General features: G+C 35.2%; 1 protein-coding gene across 3 annotated transcripts in view; it reads left to right on the forward strand.

Annotated features, from left to right (window-relative positions):
* Window positions 1-20,908, forward strand: part of CUNH3orf67 (chromosome unknown C3orf67 homolog) — a 70,946-nt gene that overhangs the window by 11,214 nt on the left and 38,824 nt on the right. For 2 of the 3 annotated variants that reach the window (XM_025894661.2, XM_025894662.1), the window contains 2 exons: window positions 8,518-8,632; window positions 10,390-10,557. In XM_025894661.2, the coding sequence (XP_025750446.1) occupies window positions 8,518-8,632; window positions 10,390-10,557 (283 nt within the window). Of the gene's footprint in view, window positions 1-8,517; window positions 8,633-10,389; window positions 10,558-14,174; window positions 14,334-19,670; window positions 19,808-20,908 lie in introns of those variants that run through there. The other variant, XM_018068747.1, reaches the window with a different exon arrangement.

Here is a 20,908-nt window from a genome sequence, read left to right on the forward strand (position 1 = left end):
GCTCCAAAGTCATGCTACCTCTCTCACTGGTGGCCAGTTCACAGTCTTCAAACTACTTTAAATCTTGGGTTGGTAAACAGCTGTAAATCACATGTGGCATAATTTGTAAAGCTGGGAAGGTCTGAGACTTCATATAAGATCCCCTCATCTCTGTGATGTGAAAACTTGCACAGCAAAAAAACCCACTGTCAGTGAAAACTGCTTCCCAGTCAGAGTCCTGCTTCCGAATCCCAGACTTGGTGCTTGATATTAGCATGCCATGGGGCTCTGCTGTAATGCCACTTCCTAGAATTACTCAGTACCTTATGGACCATGTTCTGAGTCACAGCATGGTTGCTCATTCACTCTAATGGCATCTATGTCTCTTAATTCTTCATAATGTTTCAACCTTTTGTTCACTTGGCCAAGCGTGTATCAACAGGTTTGCTCAGTTAGTATCCCACTGTTCGTAATCAAATTATCTTTGCTTTCCACTAGCTTTTGCCAGCTCCAGAAGCCATCAGCTCTTGTTATATTCTGAATTAATGCGAACTCTGTGAGAGTTTCAAACTCTGGAACATATCTAAGTTTAAGAGGTTTTCTGCTGAAGTTTAGCTAGTTATGGATAGAGGAATCTGTAGAGAAAAAGGGGTTAAAATGTCTGTATTCCTAAAGTAGTTGTGCTTGTTGATAAGAAATGTTATTGCAAGGCTTGTGAGCAGTGCAGTAGAATCTATATTTTTGTACCATATTTCCTGTTTTCAAACAGTTGTTTCTATAAATATAAGTTTATTACATTGAGATTTTTAATGACCACAACATACTAGGTTTTACATGCATAGCTAATTTATTCATAGATACCGTAACAGCTTGAATTTATGTGAATTAGATGCTATCATAATCAGTCATCATTTCAGCTTTGCTGACAGAGATACCATAAATTATTCATGTTAACCTAAAGACCCAGCATGTTTTCGGATACAGAACAATAAAAATATGAATCTTGGTTAGTCTTGCAAAACTTAGAGCAACCTCTTTAGATTTGAAGTAAGACACAGATGCTAATTCTATTACGTGTGTCTGACATTATTTGAAGATTTTAGATAGAGACTGGAAGTAAACTCTATTGAATTGATTTAACTGGAGAGATTCTGGTGTTTACTAGCATGACACTTGTTCCTTGAATTTTTTGTGAAGCAGGAGTGAAATACAGAAAAGTATTAGAATATGTTTAATCCCATCATTTATGAAGATTAACTCATATTTGAAAGTAAATATTTTTTGATAACTTCAGTCATCACTTTGACCAGAGTACAAGCACAGCATGGGTAGTAATTTAGGAAACAGGTATCCAAAAAAAAGGTATAAATGTATCCTATGAATAGGGTGTCCTGCTTCCAGATATAAAAGTTTCATGCAATTTTATAGAACTGATAACAAAATACACCATCCTAATTTAAAATTATTAATTATTATTATTTTAAATTATTTAGATTAGACACTTGGTCTGAAAGAAGACAGGTATCTTCTTTCCCCCTAGTCAGGACAAATTTGTTATCCTTATTCTGTAAGTATTTCTAATTTCTCACATTTGATGAGTTTCTTTGCTTCTGCAACTATAAAACTGTTTAAAGTCGTATCAATAACTTCATTGTTCATTGAATTAATCAATATAAAACATCAGGTGTGGAGAAAGATTTTTGTGCTGTTGATCTTCTGTTCTGGAACTTGCACACATCCAAATTTACTTTCTACTTGTTGAAGGAATCTTTTTTCCTTGGCCCTGGACCTTTTTTTCCTTCACAATAATCAATACCTCTGACTACTACCTAAAATGTTTTGTTCTTTGAGTGCCTCTTAACAGTTTAATTATCAGTTCATCTTTCTCCAGTGCATCTTTAGACCATGTGGATTTTCATGGAAGTGTTCTTTTCTCTGCCTTTCTTGAGTCCATAGGTGTGCACACCACTTGAGGGGGATCTTTCTTTTCCAGCAGCGTTTCCTTCTGTATTTGAATGTGCACCCTGTCTGTGCACGGTGTCAAGTCAATTGTGCTTTAGTTCAAAAAGGGAAGAAGGATTGTTAGCCTATAAAGAATACTGCTGGCATGGTTGTGATCTGACCTGCAGCCCTAGTGATCATATGTAAGAACAGAATTTGTGAGGAGCACAAGGTCTTGGTTTCCAGCTTTATGCAGCAGCAGGCTCCATACAGATGTGTGTAATTAGCATTTTGGAGACAACATTAACGCTTCAGTTTATTCAAAAACAAAATTTGGGAGTAATGCCTCAAAGTTTCCTCTGGTTTGAGATTTATTCTTGATAGGAGGTGCAGCTGTCTACATTTCAGCTTGCTTTTGTGGAGGGGCATGCCAAGATGTGCAGAGTGATGGAAATGACATGATCTGACCAGATGCCTACAGGCTGTCCTGTGCCACTCACCACCAAAGAGTAGTTATTTAAGCAGACAGCTAAATGCACATAGCATTAGATGCTCCATAATACAAATATATAGAAGCAGATCCTGTGAGAACTTTAAATTTGAATTGGAAAGGTGGAGACTGTTCTATAATTCTAATCTTACTTAACTGGGTATGATCCTTATAAGAAGAAAAAAATTCCCATTGGTCAAAATTAAGATAGATGATTCTTTGCATTCTTTTCAATCAGGTCATTATTGGCAGGCTTTCCCAATGAGCTCAGTACAACTGATAATCCATTCCTAAATCTTGCCAGTAACATTTAGATATTTTAGTTTGTTGTAAATTGGTAGGCAAAACCATTTCACTTGCTGTTCTGACACTGGGATGCTTTCATTCTCTGTATTACTTTCAAAAAGGGATCAGAGCAAAAATGGAGAAACTAATAAAATAAATCCTAATATACTTTTAATTATACTAATAATTGTGCTAATAATTATACTAATAGAATAAATCTTACCATGGTGTTAGATGATGTCCTGGTGATATTAAAGAATAAATTACCATCTTTTAGGACTTTAGAGAGAAGAAATGTACTAATTATGTATATTTTGGTTGATGGATGTAAGTAATGTGGAGTAAACTGACTCCTGTTTATATTTTTATATATTGATAGGGTTTGTTAGTCAGGATTTTCATACGCCAAATTAAGTAAATTTTGTTAGCAACTTTGTTTTGTCTTTTTAAAGGGCAGACTTCTTAACAATTCTTACTAATTAGAATAAATGGTGTAAATATGAGAAATACGGCTGTCCTTGAGGGAACTGTTACATTAGCAGGTGCGATCATAACCTTTTCTTTGCCTTTGTAAACCTGAAAGGACAGATTGTCTCTTTAGAATAGAGACATTCATGGAAAGAATAACAAAGCAAAAAGAATAAAAGCCAATAAACTAAAGAAAAGAGCCAAAAGGACTAGCTGCAGGCATAAATAACTGCATTATAGAGGTAATTTGTTTAGATTCTTGAAAAGATGTCGGTAATAAACTTCCCACATATTAATACTCATTAGAGTACCTTGTACTGAAAAATTAAAAACTGGTTTGGGGAATTACAGTTTTCTAAATGATTTGGCACAGTTAGCCTTGTTTCAGAGGAAGATACCACTGTGCCCTAAAATAAAATTTGCTTAATACTTGAAAATAAGACAAAGATGATCTCATTTCAAAACCAAGGATGTTAAAATATTGATAAAAGTTTCTAAAATATATATTATGAAATGAACACCTCCAGAATGATTTTTTGAACCATGTGAGGCTCTAAGAGTAATTAAACTTTCAAAATAAATTATTCTTGATCAGTGAAAGTACCAGCTCATTCATTTATTTGGATAATTGATGCAAGTCTGTCAAGTAGGGAGAGGTCGGGGTTCACCAGTTCTTCATAATTGTTCATATTTGGAAAGTTTTTCTATTCTAACTACCAGATTTGATGATTCTTGTTTTGCACCTGCCACCTGTATTACTCCCTCTTTATGTATATTGGTTAAGGGGACTTTGTGGGTTTTTTTCCTAATTCTCTCCAGAAAACCACTACCAACAGGAAATTCCAGTACCCAAAACAACTTGTTCTCCTAGTCTCTGTGACATATCAGTCTTCCAGATCTCTGATTTCATAGAGATTTGATTCATTTTCGACATAACTAAGTCTATTTTTATGAGGGCATGTGGATTTCAGGTGATCAGGCAGCCACTTCAATAATGTGGTATCTCCTACGAGACCAATTTACAAGTAGTGCATAAAATAAAACATATGTGAAGTAAAGGGTGCTCCTGAATAAGGAAACTTTAGAATCTGAAAGCATAGCAAATCAGCTGACAATTCCTATTACTTTATTTTACTTTCTTTAAAATGGAGATGATGATAATACTATCTAATGTGCTTATTATGGAGAAAATGGTACTGCAGTTGCTAAGCACTAATATACTGATGTGCTAATAGTGAAACTTCAGCAGAGGATTTTGTCTGGATTTTGACCAGGATACAAAGAGATTTGTGTTAATATTAAATTGTATGGGAGTTGCTCTTAGCTTTGCAACATTGAGGAAATATCTGCTTTCATGTTTGGTAAACTTCCAGGTTAAGTCATTTATAAGGAGAAAACCACTTTCATTTTAAGAACAGGTGAGCCTGATAAATGAAGCGTCTCTTCAACAGTCCAGTGTCATTTTATTTTTCTAAGTTCATTTTAAGCCTTGAATTGAACATTAACAAATGGTTATAAATTATTATACATACAGAAGCAAAGTGAATGGCCAATCTGAGAAGATGAGTTTATCTGTACTCTTGGGTAGCTGCTACCATTTGCTTGCAATCTCACTATAGTTACCATTGTGAGGAGAATAGTCAATCAAAGTTGAAGATATAAAATAAAATTGAAAATTGAATTGGAAGGTAATTTTACTTTCAAATGGTTTGCAAATGTAGATGTTAAGTGTGAAGTGAATGCAGTTAATGACCATAGCTGGAAGAGTTATGCACCTGCTGATCACAGGAATATTATTATAAATGAGGTGGATTTTCTTGTTGACTACCTCATTTTTCTCAGCATGGTCTCATTACTTTTCTATCACGTCTGACCCTTAGATATAAATACTCAAGCACACACATAATAAAAATACATTAACTCCCATATACATTTTTGAAAATCAAGATGTGTGCTGCAGATGTTTCTTGCCTTTGTAGGTTTAACGTAGGTTCTACTTTTGGATAACAGGAAAAAAAAAAAAAAGTTGAGTTTCACCAGAAGTACTCGAGTCATTTTACAACTGAGAGATCTAATGTTCTAACTCCTGTTGTCTGAATTATTTCAGAAAAGTGTTTCTTCAGACCTGTGTTGTGTTTTTGTTTTCCAATAAGCAATGTAACTGGAAAATCTGGAAGTAACACTAACTCTTACATAATTATCTCATTCTCTTAGGAAATAAATTATTTTACAGAATTTTTAGGACACCTTTCTTTAATTTTGCCTCTTCAAATGTTTTAAAACTATTATTTGAAATAAATCATGTATCTTTAAGTGTGATTGTAGGTATGTATCTAAGGTTTGCCCCTTTTTTATAGCACATATATCATCATAAAAAACTCTTATGTTAGACTTATATGATAGAGTCTGATAAAAATGTATGTATTTTTAGCTAAGTGAATGTGTTCAGAGTTACATTTTGGGATGTAACTGAGCTGTAGATATACCAATGGCCTTTCTGTAACTAAGGTACCTACTTTTTTTAAAGGAGGGACAGAGATAAATCTATTCATATAACAAATAAATAATACAATTTAAACATATTGAACTAATATTATGAAGTGAGCTTATGTATTTATTGCCAGTTGTTTGGAGATATGCAGGACCTAATTCCAGGTTCCTACTGCTCTGTCATAGCATCATTTAAACCAACATTTGCTACTGAGAATTACCTAGTTCGAGTTTCAGTATTTTTATTTGTTTTTCAGCACTCAGATTACTGCAATTAACTGGTTCCACAGCACAATTGCTCAGCTCTACATGTAACCAGGAAATTTAGGGAGTTTCAGGCAACCACTTCTCCCATACTTTGGAGTTCTTTGGTGCATCAATTTCTTAGCACTTCTGAACATCAAGATTTAGAGTGGAGAGTTCCTGAGAACTATATCCATAGGTTTTTCACCAAAAGCAATATGGGAAGCAAAGTGATGGATGGAACTAAGCCTTGATCAGGGGCACAGGTTTAGCTGTGTGGCCAACTTGCTGGTGATCTTACATGAATTATTTTACATCTTGCTTAAATTTCTTCAAAAATAAGATCAAGTCCTAGGATTGTAAGACACTTATAGGTCTTCTGATGAAAGCACTTTTCAAGGACTTGATGGTATAATTTGTCAGTTCATAAATATATATGCAGCTGGTACTGGAATCTGTTATGTCAAACGACAGCAATGGTGAGGATATCGTGTTCTTTCCTTGGCACAGCAGGGAAATTTCTGCTTTTGAAGTGTTTGTGATTTATAAGAGGAACTGCTAGTCTTTCAGAATGAAACAGCTAGTAGGCTCTTCCACTCTGTTTTGATTTACCCACCCATGTTAGGAGGTTGAATAGATTAAAGATCGTGTTTGGCTGCAAGGGAGAGGAAAGAATCAGCAAGTTCTGGAGAGCTGGTGAACAGTTTGCTTTGCATGATGTTCTTAATGACTGTGGGGGGACAAGAAGGTGCTTCTGTATTTTTATTGCTGTACTAGTAGAACCTTTTCATGTTTACATACTTGCAGTATGTTTTGTTCTGTCCTTGGTTGAACTCTCAAATTGCCATAATCAGCTGAAGTATGTAACTTGCTCCAGAGTTAATGCCTTCTTAAGTTGACCTAAGAAAAGCTAAGGATTTTTTAGAGTGTTTATCTGCAAATTTTGGGTGACAGCATTTCATTAGTTAAGCTACAGGTAGTCCTTAATTAATGAAAAATTGTTTTCAGTAATAAAGTTTAAAAAACAAGTCTACAGTGCAGTCTCACAATTTTAAAATAAAACCCAGCATCTGAATAGTGATAATGAATAATTACTTTTAACAACTCTACGTAGTGACAAAAAGTTGTTTATTGTAATTTTTGTCATCTTCTCAGAGGGGTGGCTAATTACAGAGAAATACCCATCTGTTAGAAATAGGCTTGTTCAAAAATAATAGGTAAATTAATCATTGTTTCCCCATACATCAGGCATATTTTCCGAGATTTCAACCTTTAAAGTTTTACCTGTGCTCTGGAGTAATAATGTAGGACTGTTGGGGGATGTCAGGGTTGTGCTGCTGTTGTGGTTTAACCCCAGCAGGCAGCTGAGCCCCACACAGCTGCTCTCCCTGCTCCTGCAGAGGGTTGGGGGAGAGAATATACAAGGATAAAAGTGCAAAAACTCGTGGGTTGAGATAAAGACAGTTTAAGAGGTAGAGCAAAAGCTGCACATGCAACCAAATCTAAATAAGGCATCTGCTCCTTCCCGTGGGCAGGCAGATGTTCAGCCACCTCCAGGAACTCAGGGTTTCATCATGTGTAATGGCTACTTGGGAAGACAGCGTAACTCTGAACTTCCCCCTTTCCTTTTTTCCCCACAGTTTGTATTGCTGAGCATGACACCATAGGGTCTGGAATATCCCTTGGGTCAGTTGGGATCAGCTGTCTCAGCTGTGTCCATTCCCACCTTCTTGACCGCCTCCCAGCCTCCTCACTGGCGTGGTGGGGTGAGGAGCAGAAAAGGCCTGGACTCTGTGTAAGCCCTGACCAGCAGTAATGAAAACACCCCTGAGTTATCAACCCTGTTTCCAGCACAAATCCAAAGCATAGCCCTGTGCAAGCTACTCTGAAGAAATTTAACTGTATCCGAGCCAAAATCAGTACAGCTACTTACAAGAATTGAAGAAACAGAACATAAAAATGACCCTGTTTATCATTTTAAAGGAAACCTAATTTTTTTTTTTTGTGATCATGGCTGTGGTCTGAATTTATTAGAAATATTCAAATTCAGTGTCCTTGATGTCTTTGTGAGATGACCTGAATAGTGAGCAATAAACTTCTGCATTATAATTCACAGTTGAAGATATGTCCTCAGGAAGTAAAATAGACAAGCAATGTATTGTGTTTACCTTTAAGCTGACAAACAGTCTATGTAAAGTGACAGAGGCATTTTTAGGAAAAGAAAGCAAATAATGTTTTTCTGGTTAGCAGGCCCCAAGATAAGACAAGTTTAAGGGGCCAAAACATGTGTGATTATTAAAGGCTACTGGGTTCTCAGTTCAAACAAATTGAATTCTTTCATAGTCTGAAGGGCTGTGGAAATCTAGCAAAGAGTGTAGACTGCTGAAATAAAATTTGCATGTAGAGTGATTTTATATATGCAGGGCTATAGCCACCAAATTTGAATTGGAGAAAGAAATCTCATTACTCATCTTGTAAAAGAAGTAATTCTTAAATTCCATATTTGCTATCACTGACATAAAAGTTCTGCATATGAATATATTTTTTGTGATTTCACAAAGATACTGGATTATTGAATTGACAAAGATCTGTTCCATTCTCTCCTGCCTTTTCTTTTATAGGATAACCGATTTAGGCAATATTAAAAGAAGATTGTATTTGTCAACAGTCCACAAGGAGTTGTCTGTAACCCCTCTGCATGCAAAAATTCCTCTGTTTATGATCAAGCGCAAAATAGTAGGTACCTTGGGAGTATTCCTCGTGCTGTGGTTGAGCATGCTTTTTAATCAGGAATCTTTTATGTATGTTTATAGACTTGTTGAAATTATGGTTTGGTTTAGAACTCAGTTCCTACTGATTTCAAGACACATGTATATGTCCCCTCTACCAGATGGCAGCAGAACTACTTAATACTACTACTCCTCTATCCTTCTTCCTATATTAGGAATTCATTCCCCTTTCCCAAGAGTAATGCTCTTTGTGATGTGTTTCTCTCTCCTGTTGATTCAGCCTTTGTAAAATTTTCTGTGTCCCTGATACTTCACATCATAGGGCTCCTGTTCACATGTCCCTTCTCCTGCAGTGACCTTTGATTACATTCTCTGGAGCTGCAGGGAGACTGTAGCTGATGGCTGCTCTCACATTCTTCATGTTCTTCCTAATTCTGGCATATATAAAACAAAGCATATGTCAAACTGTTGAAAATAAAACAATAAATGTCATCTTCTCCCTGTCCCCCTTTCCCATGCCCAACCACAACATATGGTAATAGCTGCCAGGATACAAAACCTGACGGTTACCACATAGCCAAGTGAGGACTGAAGTCTCAAATACTGCTTTAGAAAATAAATTTCATACGAGAATAGTTAGATTTCAAATATTTTAAAATGTTATTTGCACCAGAGAACTAGATAACAGTATACTGAGCAACTAGATAACAGTATACTGAGCAGCTGTGAATTTAAGGCTAGACATGAGAGGGAATATTTTACAAAAACTTCTGAAGTTATACTTTTTTTAAGATAGCTTAGGTGAAGGCAGCTGTGAGAACTACGAGCATCTGTGTTTTTAAACATCAGAAACTCTAAATGGAAAACATAAAACCACAAGAAAACATACTTCATTAGTTCTTCTGGTTTTGGTATTTTTTGTATGAAATCTCTGGTTATTTCTAGGACGATCATGGAATTGTAATATGGTTTACATGCAAAATAGATACCTGTAACTGCACTCTTGTATTATAAAATATGGCAATAGACAAATGGTGAATTAAGTGGAAAAAAGATTAAAATTGAGAGAATTTGAATAGTGGAATAGTGCAGGAGAGTGTAGCACATTGATGTTAGTGTTCTAACAGTGTTTCCTGAACCAAATAACCATCTAATGAGAATTAAAATGGGTATTTAAGTAGGATCTTTAGCAACTCAGGCAATTGCCATTATCTGATTTGCCTTTTGGAAAGGTCTTACTGTGAATGGATAACACTTATTATAAAGAAGTAGTAGTTTTAAGATGTTGTGATACATTGCACTCTAGTCCAAACTAGGAATTTACCAGATAGTTTCATTATGGAAGGGGTGCCAGTTTTGGAGAGGTCCTTTTGTTGTGAATCTCAGAAAGAAATCATCAAAGAATCTCAAACTTAAACTTCAGTAACTCTAACTTACGAAGTAATACTGGATAATGATTCTTGTTCCCCCCAAGAAATCCTTCAATAAATATGCTTTCTTACAACTTAGCTGCAAAACATATCGTGGATATGCTGTGCTGAACTCCCTTGGGCTGGCAGTCACCTTATCTGTTTGTAAAAGTAATTGTTCAAAATGCAAATACAGCAATATCTTATTTTGATATCAAAATGTTCTGCATTGTGAATCACAGCCTGTGAGAATCTAATACTCTGCTGACACCATTTGTAGAGAACTATACACTCATACTCTTCTGCAGTGATTAGTGTCAGGGTTTTACTAAAGAGTATTGTTTCTCTTTTCTAGTGGTGCAATATGTGTATTGACTTGGCAGCATTCACCAGTGAAATATTCAGAGGAGCTGTCTTCCAGTCTTTGGATGGAATTATTATTTCAGCTAACTGTAAGCTACGAAAGATCTTCACTTTAAAATCCAAGCCACAAGATACAGCTGAGGAAAATGGTGTGTTTTAATTACTATCTTCTCTTGATCATAACTGTTCACGTAAAATCAAAAGCTTCTTTTTCGTCAGATTGGCAATTTGAAAGATTGCATGATTTCATGGAAATTAAGGTAGTAGCACAGCATATTAAATCTGCTAGTGACAGACACATATTTAATTAGTTAATTAAATATGTGTGTACTCCTCTGTTTTAAACATTGAATTCCTTAGAAGTATTTTATTGAACAAATTCAGGTAAGATTTATCAAGTAGAGAGCTTGTTTTAATGAGGGTCTCTTATGCTGATAGAAATCAGGTTTTGGCCAAGAAGAGAGTGTCTGAAAGGAAAGAGAAATACTTAAAACTTAGCAACATTTGCTGTTTGTTTTCTTAATTTTGGACATTAGCAGCTGATGAAAGATTTTTTCTTTAAATAATCCAGGAAAAAACTGTTACAAAACAATATTATGTGAAACAGAGCTATGAAACTATCATAAACACCTCTGATCTTATGTCCATTTATCCTCATGTGTCCTTGTTCATTGGGAAAATAATGTTAGTGGTGAACTGAAAAATGAGAGGTCTTTTTTTCTGTGATAGAGCAGGATATTGGTTGAAGTTTACCAGTCTCCATGCTAGCATCATAATTCTGAATCATCCTTTTCCAAGGGATAGAACTGCATTTCTCACTGGTATTTGCAGTAATAGAAGAGGAATTGCAAAAGCACAGCTGGCACTTTCTTATTTTAAAGGCACCCTAGGTATAGTTCAGCTTCAATTTCATTCACATTTTCATTTTGTGGCTTTTAAAGAACACACCTGAAAAAAGGGGTCTGGTTTCAGAAGGAGGTATAGTCAGCAGTATTGTAAGTGTAACAAAATGTATCTTCCATTTGGAAACCCTAAACCAATAGGGGAGAATAAGCAATCCTTGTGATTACTCCTCTGATTTCGTGTAGGTAAGGCTGGGGAAAAGAAATAATTTTAAAAATGTCTGCAGAGAGAATCTGGTAAATTCTCAGCAGGAAACTGCAGTTAGAGGTCTCACTGGCATTAATTTAATTTAATTCCATTGGTGTATTGTTTTCTCTCTTCCATTCTAAATAGTTTTTGAAATGTGCTTAAATGTTCTAAATGAGTTCCAAAATTCTAAAATGTAGTTAGCATAATGAGTAGACAGCTTTAATAAACTGTGTGCATAGTAAAATATTGTACTTTTAATTACTTCATTATCAATTCTATGATTATTACACAGCTGGTGGGCATTAGTATTTTCTGTATATTTATGAATTTCCTCATCTAGGCAATTCATAGGATCATAGAACTGTTTAGGCTGGAAAAGACTCCCAACCATTAACCCAGCACTGCCACCACTAACCCGTGTCCCTGAGAGCCACATTCAGGGATAGTGGCTCCACCACTGCCCTGGGCAGCCTGTCCTAGTGCTTGACAACCCTTTCAATGAACAAATTGTTCCTAATATCCAATCTAAACCTCCCCTGGAACAACTTGAGGCCATTTCCTCTTGTCCTGCTGCTTGTTACGTGGGAGAAGAGACCAACACCCACCTCACTACAAGCAATAAGATCTCCCCTCAGCCTTTTCTGAAGGCTGAACAACCCCAGTTCCCTCAGCTTATCCTCTGGTCTTGTTCTCTGGACCCTTCTTAAACTTACATTGCAGCTGAAGGTTTGGCTGAATTAAAATGATTCTACACTTCCTACCCAATTACAGAAAAACAACAGTAAGGGCTCTTTTGTTATTATTAATTAAGTTTCAGATAACAGTCACTATTTGATAAAGCTTTTGCCCTCTCAGATGATTGGACCAGTTAGTTGAGCTCCACTGAATGCAATGACTTTGCGATTTGTAATGAGAGTTGTCATGCTTTAGCCCCAACCATCAACTAAACACCACACAGCTGCTCACTCACTTGCCCTCTGTGGGATGGGGTCGAAAAGTGGAAGGGTAAAAGTAGGAAAACTCATGGGTTGAGATACAAACACTTTAATAATTGAAGTATTATAATAATAAATTGTAATGAAAGGGGGGAGAGAAAAATAAATCCCAAGAAAAACAAATTATGCAAATGAAAAACAATTGTTCACCAGCAGCAGCCCCCTCAGTCAGCTTTCCCTCTAGTTGATATGTTGAGCACATTGCCATATGGTCTGGAGTATCCCTTGGGTTATTTGGGGTCAGCTGTCCCTGCTATGTCCCCTCCCAGCTCCTTGTGCACTCCCAACCTCCTCGCTGGCAAGCCAGCATGGGAAGCTGAGAAGTCCTTGTCTCCTTGTCTTAGTGTAAACACTGGTGAGCAACAACTAAAACATCAATATGTTACTAACACTTCTCATCCCAAATCCAAAACACAGCACTGTATCAGCTACTAGGAAGAAAATTAACTCTATCTCAAACCAGGACAAGGGTCGAGTTCTTTGATTCAACCTCCTTGTGGTTAAAGCAGTGATTTCAAAGTGCAGTGAGTGTGTTACTCTTTTTAAGCAGCAAGTTTACAGTATGCTTTGTGTTCTTAAAATGATAGCAAATGCAAAGGAGAAACCATTTATACTAAGAAATTATTTCTGTATGAGATCATTGAGATAGAAGAAGAAATAATTCATCTTCTCTGCCCCATGATACTGATGTATACAAGTTTGATCTATACCTAGTTTCTGGTTTCCATAGTAATCCCAAAGTTCTATGTGGGGTTTTTATCACTAAGTATTGTCCAACAGTGATAAATAATGTACTGGCTTGGCAAAAAAAATGGTTGAAAAAATACATCCACTACTGAAGCACAATATGGAACACTTGAATTTTTTTATTAGTATCTCAATAATCGATCCATTGTTCAAGTTTGGGGTTTGGGTTATGTTTTCCTCTTCTTATCCTTGGAAAATGTGCTAATATTCATTTCCTTACTATATTCAAGTCTTCTAAAATTTGGAAGGAATTGACATCATAACATCAGGCATAGTTCTGACATGGATTCCTTTCTTCAAAGAGAATAGCTTTCATAAACTCAGTGTATATTGGTTATCAAAGGGAAAGCAGAGATAGTCAGATCACATTCTACTAGTGCCTGATGTCACAGGAATAGTTAGGTTGACAGCTTTTTAGTTTATCATGAAAGTGTAATGGTGTCCAAATTTTGAAATTAAAGCTTGTGAAATTCTTTATTTGCATATATGGGACTTCTCCTTTTGCTACTTCAGTACCACTGGTATAAATACCATTTTCAGGTGTTCATTTTATATAAAAATCACTATATCAGTATTACAATTAAAGCTGAATTGTAATAAAAATTATAAAAAATGTATTTTGTGGTTCTGTTTTGCTTGTGCACTGGAGAAATCAAAGAAGATGATTTCAAAGAAGTTGATTTTCTTTTCCAGCCACTAGTGTATATTACTTTAACTGCATTTGAAAATTTTTGACCAAAAAATTTACACTATATAATTGTAAAATTTACATGCTTATTGTCTTAAAAGTGAACAATTACAGCAAATTTTTCAAATTACTATAGTCTATTAAATTGTTGTAGCCATATGAACTAAAGTATATGTAATCTACCAAATAATGTGAATTGAATTTAATTCCATAACGTCACGGGAGTGAAGTAAAGCCCATGTTTTTTCATTCTAGTTACGCGTGTTGGTCCATCTGTGCCACGTGATCCCACAGATGTTATTCCTCGAACCTGCCAGCTAAATAGAGATGTGCCACAAGTCACTCAACTGCTGAACCTAACAAAAATTCAGAAACCAGAAGTAAAATGTAGGGAATATCCAGTGCAAGAAACAGGTATTCTGTTGTATTAAAATACTGTGAATACGATTGATACAGTATGTGTACAAATAATGGATGTTTTTGTAAAAGTTCCAGTGTCTTAAAATAAAACATGACAGCTCCTGCAGAACTGCAGTGCCATGAACACATAGACTGTTTTGTACTTTGAGATCTATGTGCAGTCTGAACAATTCTAATTCAGGTGTGGGGTTTATAATAGTATTTAAGATATGTCATCTGAATGTACATTGAAGCATTGTACAGTGAAGTTGGTACACTTCTTTTTGAACTCTGTTCACATAAATGAAACTCTTCTGACAACATGACCATGCAGTCTCCTCAGCTTATACTCTGAAATGGGAGATCTTGTATTATTGGTGTCTCAGAATTATTTGAATGTTTCCGTAAGCTACAAGATAATAACCCATATAATTCAGATTTTGGCAGCATTGCATAGAAGAGATTTATTAAAGACATTGGGCAGTCATGTGCTAGTACAAACTATTGACTTGGGTAAAAAGTAAGAGAAAGAAAAGAGAGGATTAAATTTTAAATTATTGTTCCAGCTGAAGGTTATCAACAGGAGACCTCAAAAGTGGGTTTTTTTTCTAGGCTCTGTATTGTTTGTTATAGTTATGAATAATCTCAACAGAGATCTGAATTATATGGGATAAAAATTGTGATGTGATACAGATACTAGTTTAATATAAAGAGTGGGACTTCAGAGAGTTTTAAACTTGTGAGATGGGCAATCCCCTATGTGCTTTTTCATGAAGAACAGTACAGACCAGGTAACATGCAGGAAACATCATAGTCTGTGAAGCAAGGTTTCAGTTTACTGGTTTTATTTCTTGTGGCCACCGTGTTGAAAAATTATGATCTAGGGACCACTGTACTGGGTAAATGTGTAACATGATACCCTGTAAAGTCTAGCTTTGCTAAATGCAAAGGATTGTACATTGGGGAGGAATGTTAACTGCAGTTAAGATTTGAAGTATCAAAATTAAATGACTCAAGGAAGGAAGGTTATCATCACCATAGATACAGCTCAGTAGAATTTTCAGATTTTAATATTTTTTAAAAAACTAAGATAGTAGCAGGAAATTCAAATACATATGAAATGAAAAAGGTATCAAACCTTTAAATCAGTTTTGCATTATTATCTGAAATACTTTATACATAATCTGTTAAACCATCTCAGAAAAGATTTTACAGACCAAGAAGTGATTCAGGGAGAAGCAGAATGAATGAAAAATTCTCATGTGAAGATAAGCTGAAGTACAAAGTTCAATAAAAGCTGTTTTTCCTATCTCATGGCACAAAACCAAGAGAAAATGCCCTGTTACACAGAATATGATTAAAATATGGAATCCACTGCTACAAGAAGCTGGTAAAGAAATTTGTATGATTCCAAAATCAATTGGCCATTTATATGGGTAAGAGTGATGTATTTAGCACCAGTAAAAATGTGTAGGGAAAATTTAATCTTATTCTTCCAAGTTTTTCCACCCTTACTCTAAGAACTGTGTTGAAGGCAGATGATTTCATACATCTTTACTGAAATTGTCGTGGGGCATTTCTGAAGCATTTGGGTTTGGCCTTGGTTTGAAACTGGATGTTAAGAGAGATTATTGACCTGTTCTAGACTAGCACTTCCTGTGTGTTTATGTTTAAGTTGGCATGTCTGTCTGCATAAGATTTGTAAGCCAAGAATCGGTAGAAACTGAACTGGAGATGCAAATGCGAAGATTTGAAATTGTTTAAATAGACTTGGGCCAGAGAATTTACACCTTTTTTACTAAAGCTGCTGTTTTGCTTTAAGACTGTGTATTGTTTCCTACCTGCAGTAATGTCAACAGCAGAATTTCACTAAAGCAAATGTCTTTACAGTCCTTATTGTTTTGATTCAAAATACTGATTATCTTTTTAAAACAACTTTGTAATGAGATAGATCATCGTTGAAGAACAGCAGTAGAGAGAGACGTAGATTGTTTGTGTTCATTATTGGAACTCTGCAGTTGTAAAATTATTCATAACCAGTAATGGTCTTAACATAACCATGTAAAGAATGAAATAAAATTTTCAGCTATTGACAACTTTCTTTGCTAGCTGAACAAAGTCAGGGGTTTTCTTAATCAGTTTTTTGAGTTTTGAAGACATCAGCTACAATTCCAATGAGGAAATAAATTGATGTAGAAAAAAACCATATTTTTCACCAATGTTTCACTAAATTTCATTGATTAGAATTCTAAACATATCAAAAATGTAATTTGCTTCCTCCCAGGTTATTACTGTTTTTGTAAATCTAGTTGAATGCATGCATAACTGACCTGTACTCTTTTTTTTTTTTAGTTATTCTGTAGATCCATTTGCAATAGTAAATATCTAGAATATTTGCAAGCATTTCTTAAAAATGAGAGTTTAATGGATTTTAATGAGTGCTCTGATTCATATCTTCCATGGAGAGTTGATAGTTTCACTCTTCTTAAAATGTTGGATTGATAATTTTCAGCATAAAATTGAGGAGTACATAAACTTCATCCTGCTAGAACTTAGAAAAATGCACAGGTGAAATCTCTCTCTATAGACACCCTCTTTTCTCTACCCTTTTGTTACATTATTATTGGCTTCTGAACAAGACACAAGGCTAGACCTTTGGTTTAGACCATATAATAGTTGTAATGTCTTACTGAAGTATTTCATTTTCCTCTTGCTCTGTACCACGTTCTGTGAGTCATATGATTATACCAAAACAGGGTGGTAGAACATGTTTTGAGAAGGAAGTTGGACTGAAGTAGTTTAGAAGTGGGTCTGAACAAGCAAATTAGATAAAGAACCCATTTCCAGCACATCTTCATCAGTGTAGGCATTGTTAGAAGTGGTGCTGTAAGTAGATACATTTTTATCCCACTGGGCTTAGTACTTCCTCACTCCTGAGGATTCTCATCTTCATTATGTGAATTCAGGGAATAATGATTTCCACCGTTTCTGTTAAAATGCTCTGGAAATACATGTGCAAAGTATTGACCAAGGGACTAAGATTACAGAGAATGATAACAACCATTTAAGTTCAATATTACACCATCTCATGAAACTCTAAGGAAAAATAAACTTTGAGAACAACCTTGATAATGTCAAAGGTTTTAAAAAAACACTTTTTAAACTTCTTTTCTTCTGCTTTTACCAGAGTATGAAAAAAACAACTCATAAATATTTCATCCTCCACACTAAGCTCCCATGCTGGTGCTTTTTCAAGTTAACTTTTGTTCTCTCTCAATGTACCTCATTAATAAAGGCAATCTTTGTCCTGTAGCAGCTGAAATGAATAATAGGAGTTCTACATTTTTGCTTAGAGTAAGCCCCCTCATACATTTACTTGTTTAAGTTATATTCAGCTTCTTTTTTCGAACAAGGACCAGTTTTGTAATATTAAAGGGGAAATAATACTTTTAAAGTATTATTGCCCTACAAGTAGTCCAGCCAAAGTTCCATTGTAAAGTTGGATTATAAATTTGCTTTTGAAGTAGCAGAGGAAACTGTGGAATCCAGACTCTCAGAGGCTGTATTCAAAAATAAATACTTCTTGACTTGATTGTCAAAATACAAGGGACTGTAAAATTTAGATGAGTACAATAGTGTGAATGATGTATCTAAACAGAAAAATGACTGTTTATTTAAAATAAGACTCAAGTTTTACCATCAAGGCTACAAAGACATATAGCCCTTAGGAATATATAGGAAAGTAATTAATGATAACATCCCTCAGCTGCATGAAAACTAGATGCCTTCAGTTTAAGGTCTAATCTTTTTTTTAACCCCATCTTACAAACATAGCATGTGGGCCTCCAGACACGCTTTTCAAATTTCAGAGGTTGGCCTCCTTGAAAATGGAAGATTTGTAAATTTAAGTACATTTTAATTGGAAAATGTTCTTTTTATCCATTAAACTTTTTGTTTGATAATCAAAAGCCCAAATTATTTTTAGTATCATCCACTTTTAATTACACATAATATTCATTATGTCATCAACACACTGTTATGTGTAGATGTAGGTAATTAATTGCAGTCAATTAATGTGTTCATAAAGAGAGATATTAATGCAAATCAACTTTTCTAATTGGAGCTAACAACATCCCAAGGTAGTCAGCAAATTAAAGAAATTGGTGTTAAACCAAAACAGGTCATCTAATCTTGTGAAATGGCAGCTGTTAGCAGCAACCAAATGTCACATTAGGAAAAAGGGGGGAAGGTAATGGCAGAAAATGGCTTCTTTTGTGCTTATTAGTACAGTAAATTATGGTATTTGGGGGCTACTGTATGATCTGTTTTTCATTTCCTTGATGGCACTGTAAATAAAGCTGATCTTGAAATAAGTTTATGAAAAATGCTTAGGGGAATCGACAAACTGTTTTATTTCTACTTAGTTACTTTATGAATGTGTCAGATCTCTAAAGTGAGTTAGCAATTTAGCACTGAAGTTGTAGCAAGAAAATATCTTTGGACGGTTTAAGTATTAAATATAAATTAATGTGAAGATACTGTTTTTATCAGGTCTGGAAAGGAGAATTCACTGACAATCTTGGAGAATTAAAAAAGAGGAAAATAGATAGTACATGCAGTTCTGCAACCCTGATGATAAAATTAATACATACTCATTTTCCTGTCCTTCCTTTTTAATTTTTTTCAGAACATTCACCTGCATTCCATGTTTACTTTTTGCTTGTCTTGCAGACTGGTTGGCAATTTCTGTGCTTGAAAAGAATTATTTGAATAAATCTACACTTTAAGCAGTAAAAAAATAAATAGTAAAAGGGTCAGAACATTTTACCAGCAATAGAGTGTGTTTGCAATATTAGGGCTCAGCCCTGGCAATACAGTAAATTCAGTAATTTCAAAAAGCAAGCTATATAGTAAAGAGTAAATAATTCTCTTAGCTGTGACTGATACCTTGACAGCCTTGCCTCAGGTTTTTTGTGTTATTATTTATTTATTCTGTTATTTATTAATTAGGGTTCTTTTTTCTTCCTGTCAGAAGTTAGGTTTTCATTGAAGTTCTAAAGAAATCATGCAAACCAATTTTTTGTTTATAAATATCCCCCTTTTAAATAAATCTTTAAAGCAAGAGGATTAGAAATATGTCTCTGTAATGGACCAGAAGTTTCTTGCTTGTATGTTGACAACTTTTATAAAATGGACATTTGCTATTCCTATGTTTCTAGGGATTGTGCTTTAAAGAAACATAGTTTTTAGGCATATGTAGTATTCATAATTCTTTTAGTTGATTTGAAAAATACTACTTTTTATTGTTTGTAAGTACTGTAATTTTTTTAACTGTTATTTTTCTTAACTTAGGTAGCTTGGTTAATAGAGGACAAGGCAACATACGCAGCAGTAAAACTCAGGATGTATCACATATTGCATTTGGATCAAAAATCCTTGGGCCACCTCCATCTTCAAACAGGAGAGTCAGTACAAAGGTACCTGGAGAGGTAAGAAGGTTTAAATTCCTACAACACTACTGGCACTTCAGCAAAGGAAAAGATTGACAAGCAGAGGAATTGCACTAAAGGTTTGTTTCAGAGGAATACTGTGATAGGTCATGGACCCCAGTGCAAGAGACCCTGTAACATCCAGTGAGGAGCAAGGAAAATGCTTGGGTGGCTACAGCACAGGGCATGGATTAGTTCATCCCCCAGGACAGAAGGCTAAGGGAGTATCTGGTTGCTATTTTCAATTAATGCAGGGCTATAGAGAAGCCAGGCCTCTTCTGAGAGGTGCCATGAAAGACCAAGAGGCAGAAAACCCTGATTGCAGGGAGTCTCTGACTAAACATAGTGATAAATATAATTATATAAAGTGGTTCAGTACCAGAACAGGGTCACAGGGAGTTGTGGAACTTAGAACTTTCGAAGACAGCAAAACGTGACTGAAACAGGCTGATTTAACTTCAGCATCATGCCTGAAGAGGTCTTGTTCTACCCTAATTACTGTGATTTCTTATCATTCTTATCTTTCTGAATTTTTTGTTCTAGACTGCTGAAATTAATGTATGTAAATATTTTTCCTTATGATGCGAGCTGTCGTACAGAGCAGAAACTGCATTTCAGTATGCTCTGATAGTCAACCATGCAGTAGCTCATGTGATGCTGTCGATTCCAATGCCAGGGAAAACCCCTGCTCTCAGTCTACCAGCAAACAATATGCAGGTTTTTGGAATCTCCTCAGGACTACAATTCCCAGTTTAACACTGTGACTAAAGGATCCACTTCTGTAGGAAGTCAGTTGAAAGCTAAAATATAAAATGAGATTCCTTTCTCCCAAAATGAAAAGACTTCTGAAGTCTAGAATAACTACAAGTTTTATTCTTTTTATTCTGATAGCGAATTTTAATTTTTTTTCACTTTTCTTTGCTTTACTTTCCATTCACTCAATGAAAAAAAAACCCTGCCTGTTACTAGGCTGTAAAAATTGAGCATACCACACCGAATCACACCTACCAGGAAGTTTCCTGAAAAGATAGTAATTAAAAAAAAGATTTGGAAATATTTATTTGAAAAAATAAGCGTAATTCAAAATGTGTATTTACTTTG

Source organism: Manacus vitellinus, unplaced genomic scaffold (genome assembly GCF_001715985.3).
Source record: "Manacus vitellinus isolate BGI_N305 unplaced genomic scaffold, ASM171598v3 scaffold_14_pilon, whole genome shotgun sequence".
Taxonomy (NCBI): domain Eukaryota; kingdom Metazoa; phylum Chordata; class Aves; order Passeriformes; family Pipridae; genus Manacus; species Manacus vitellinus.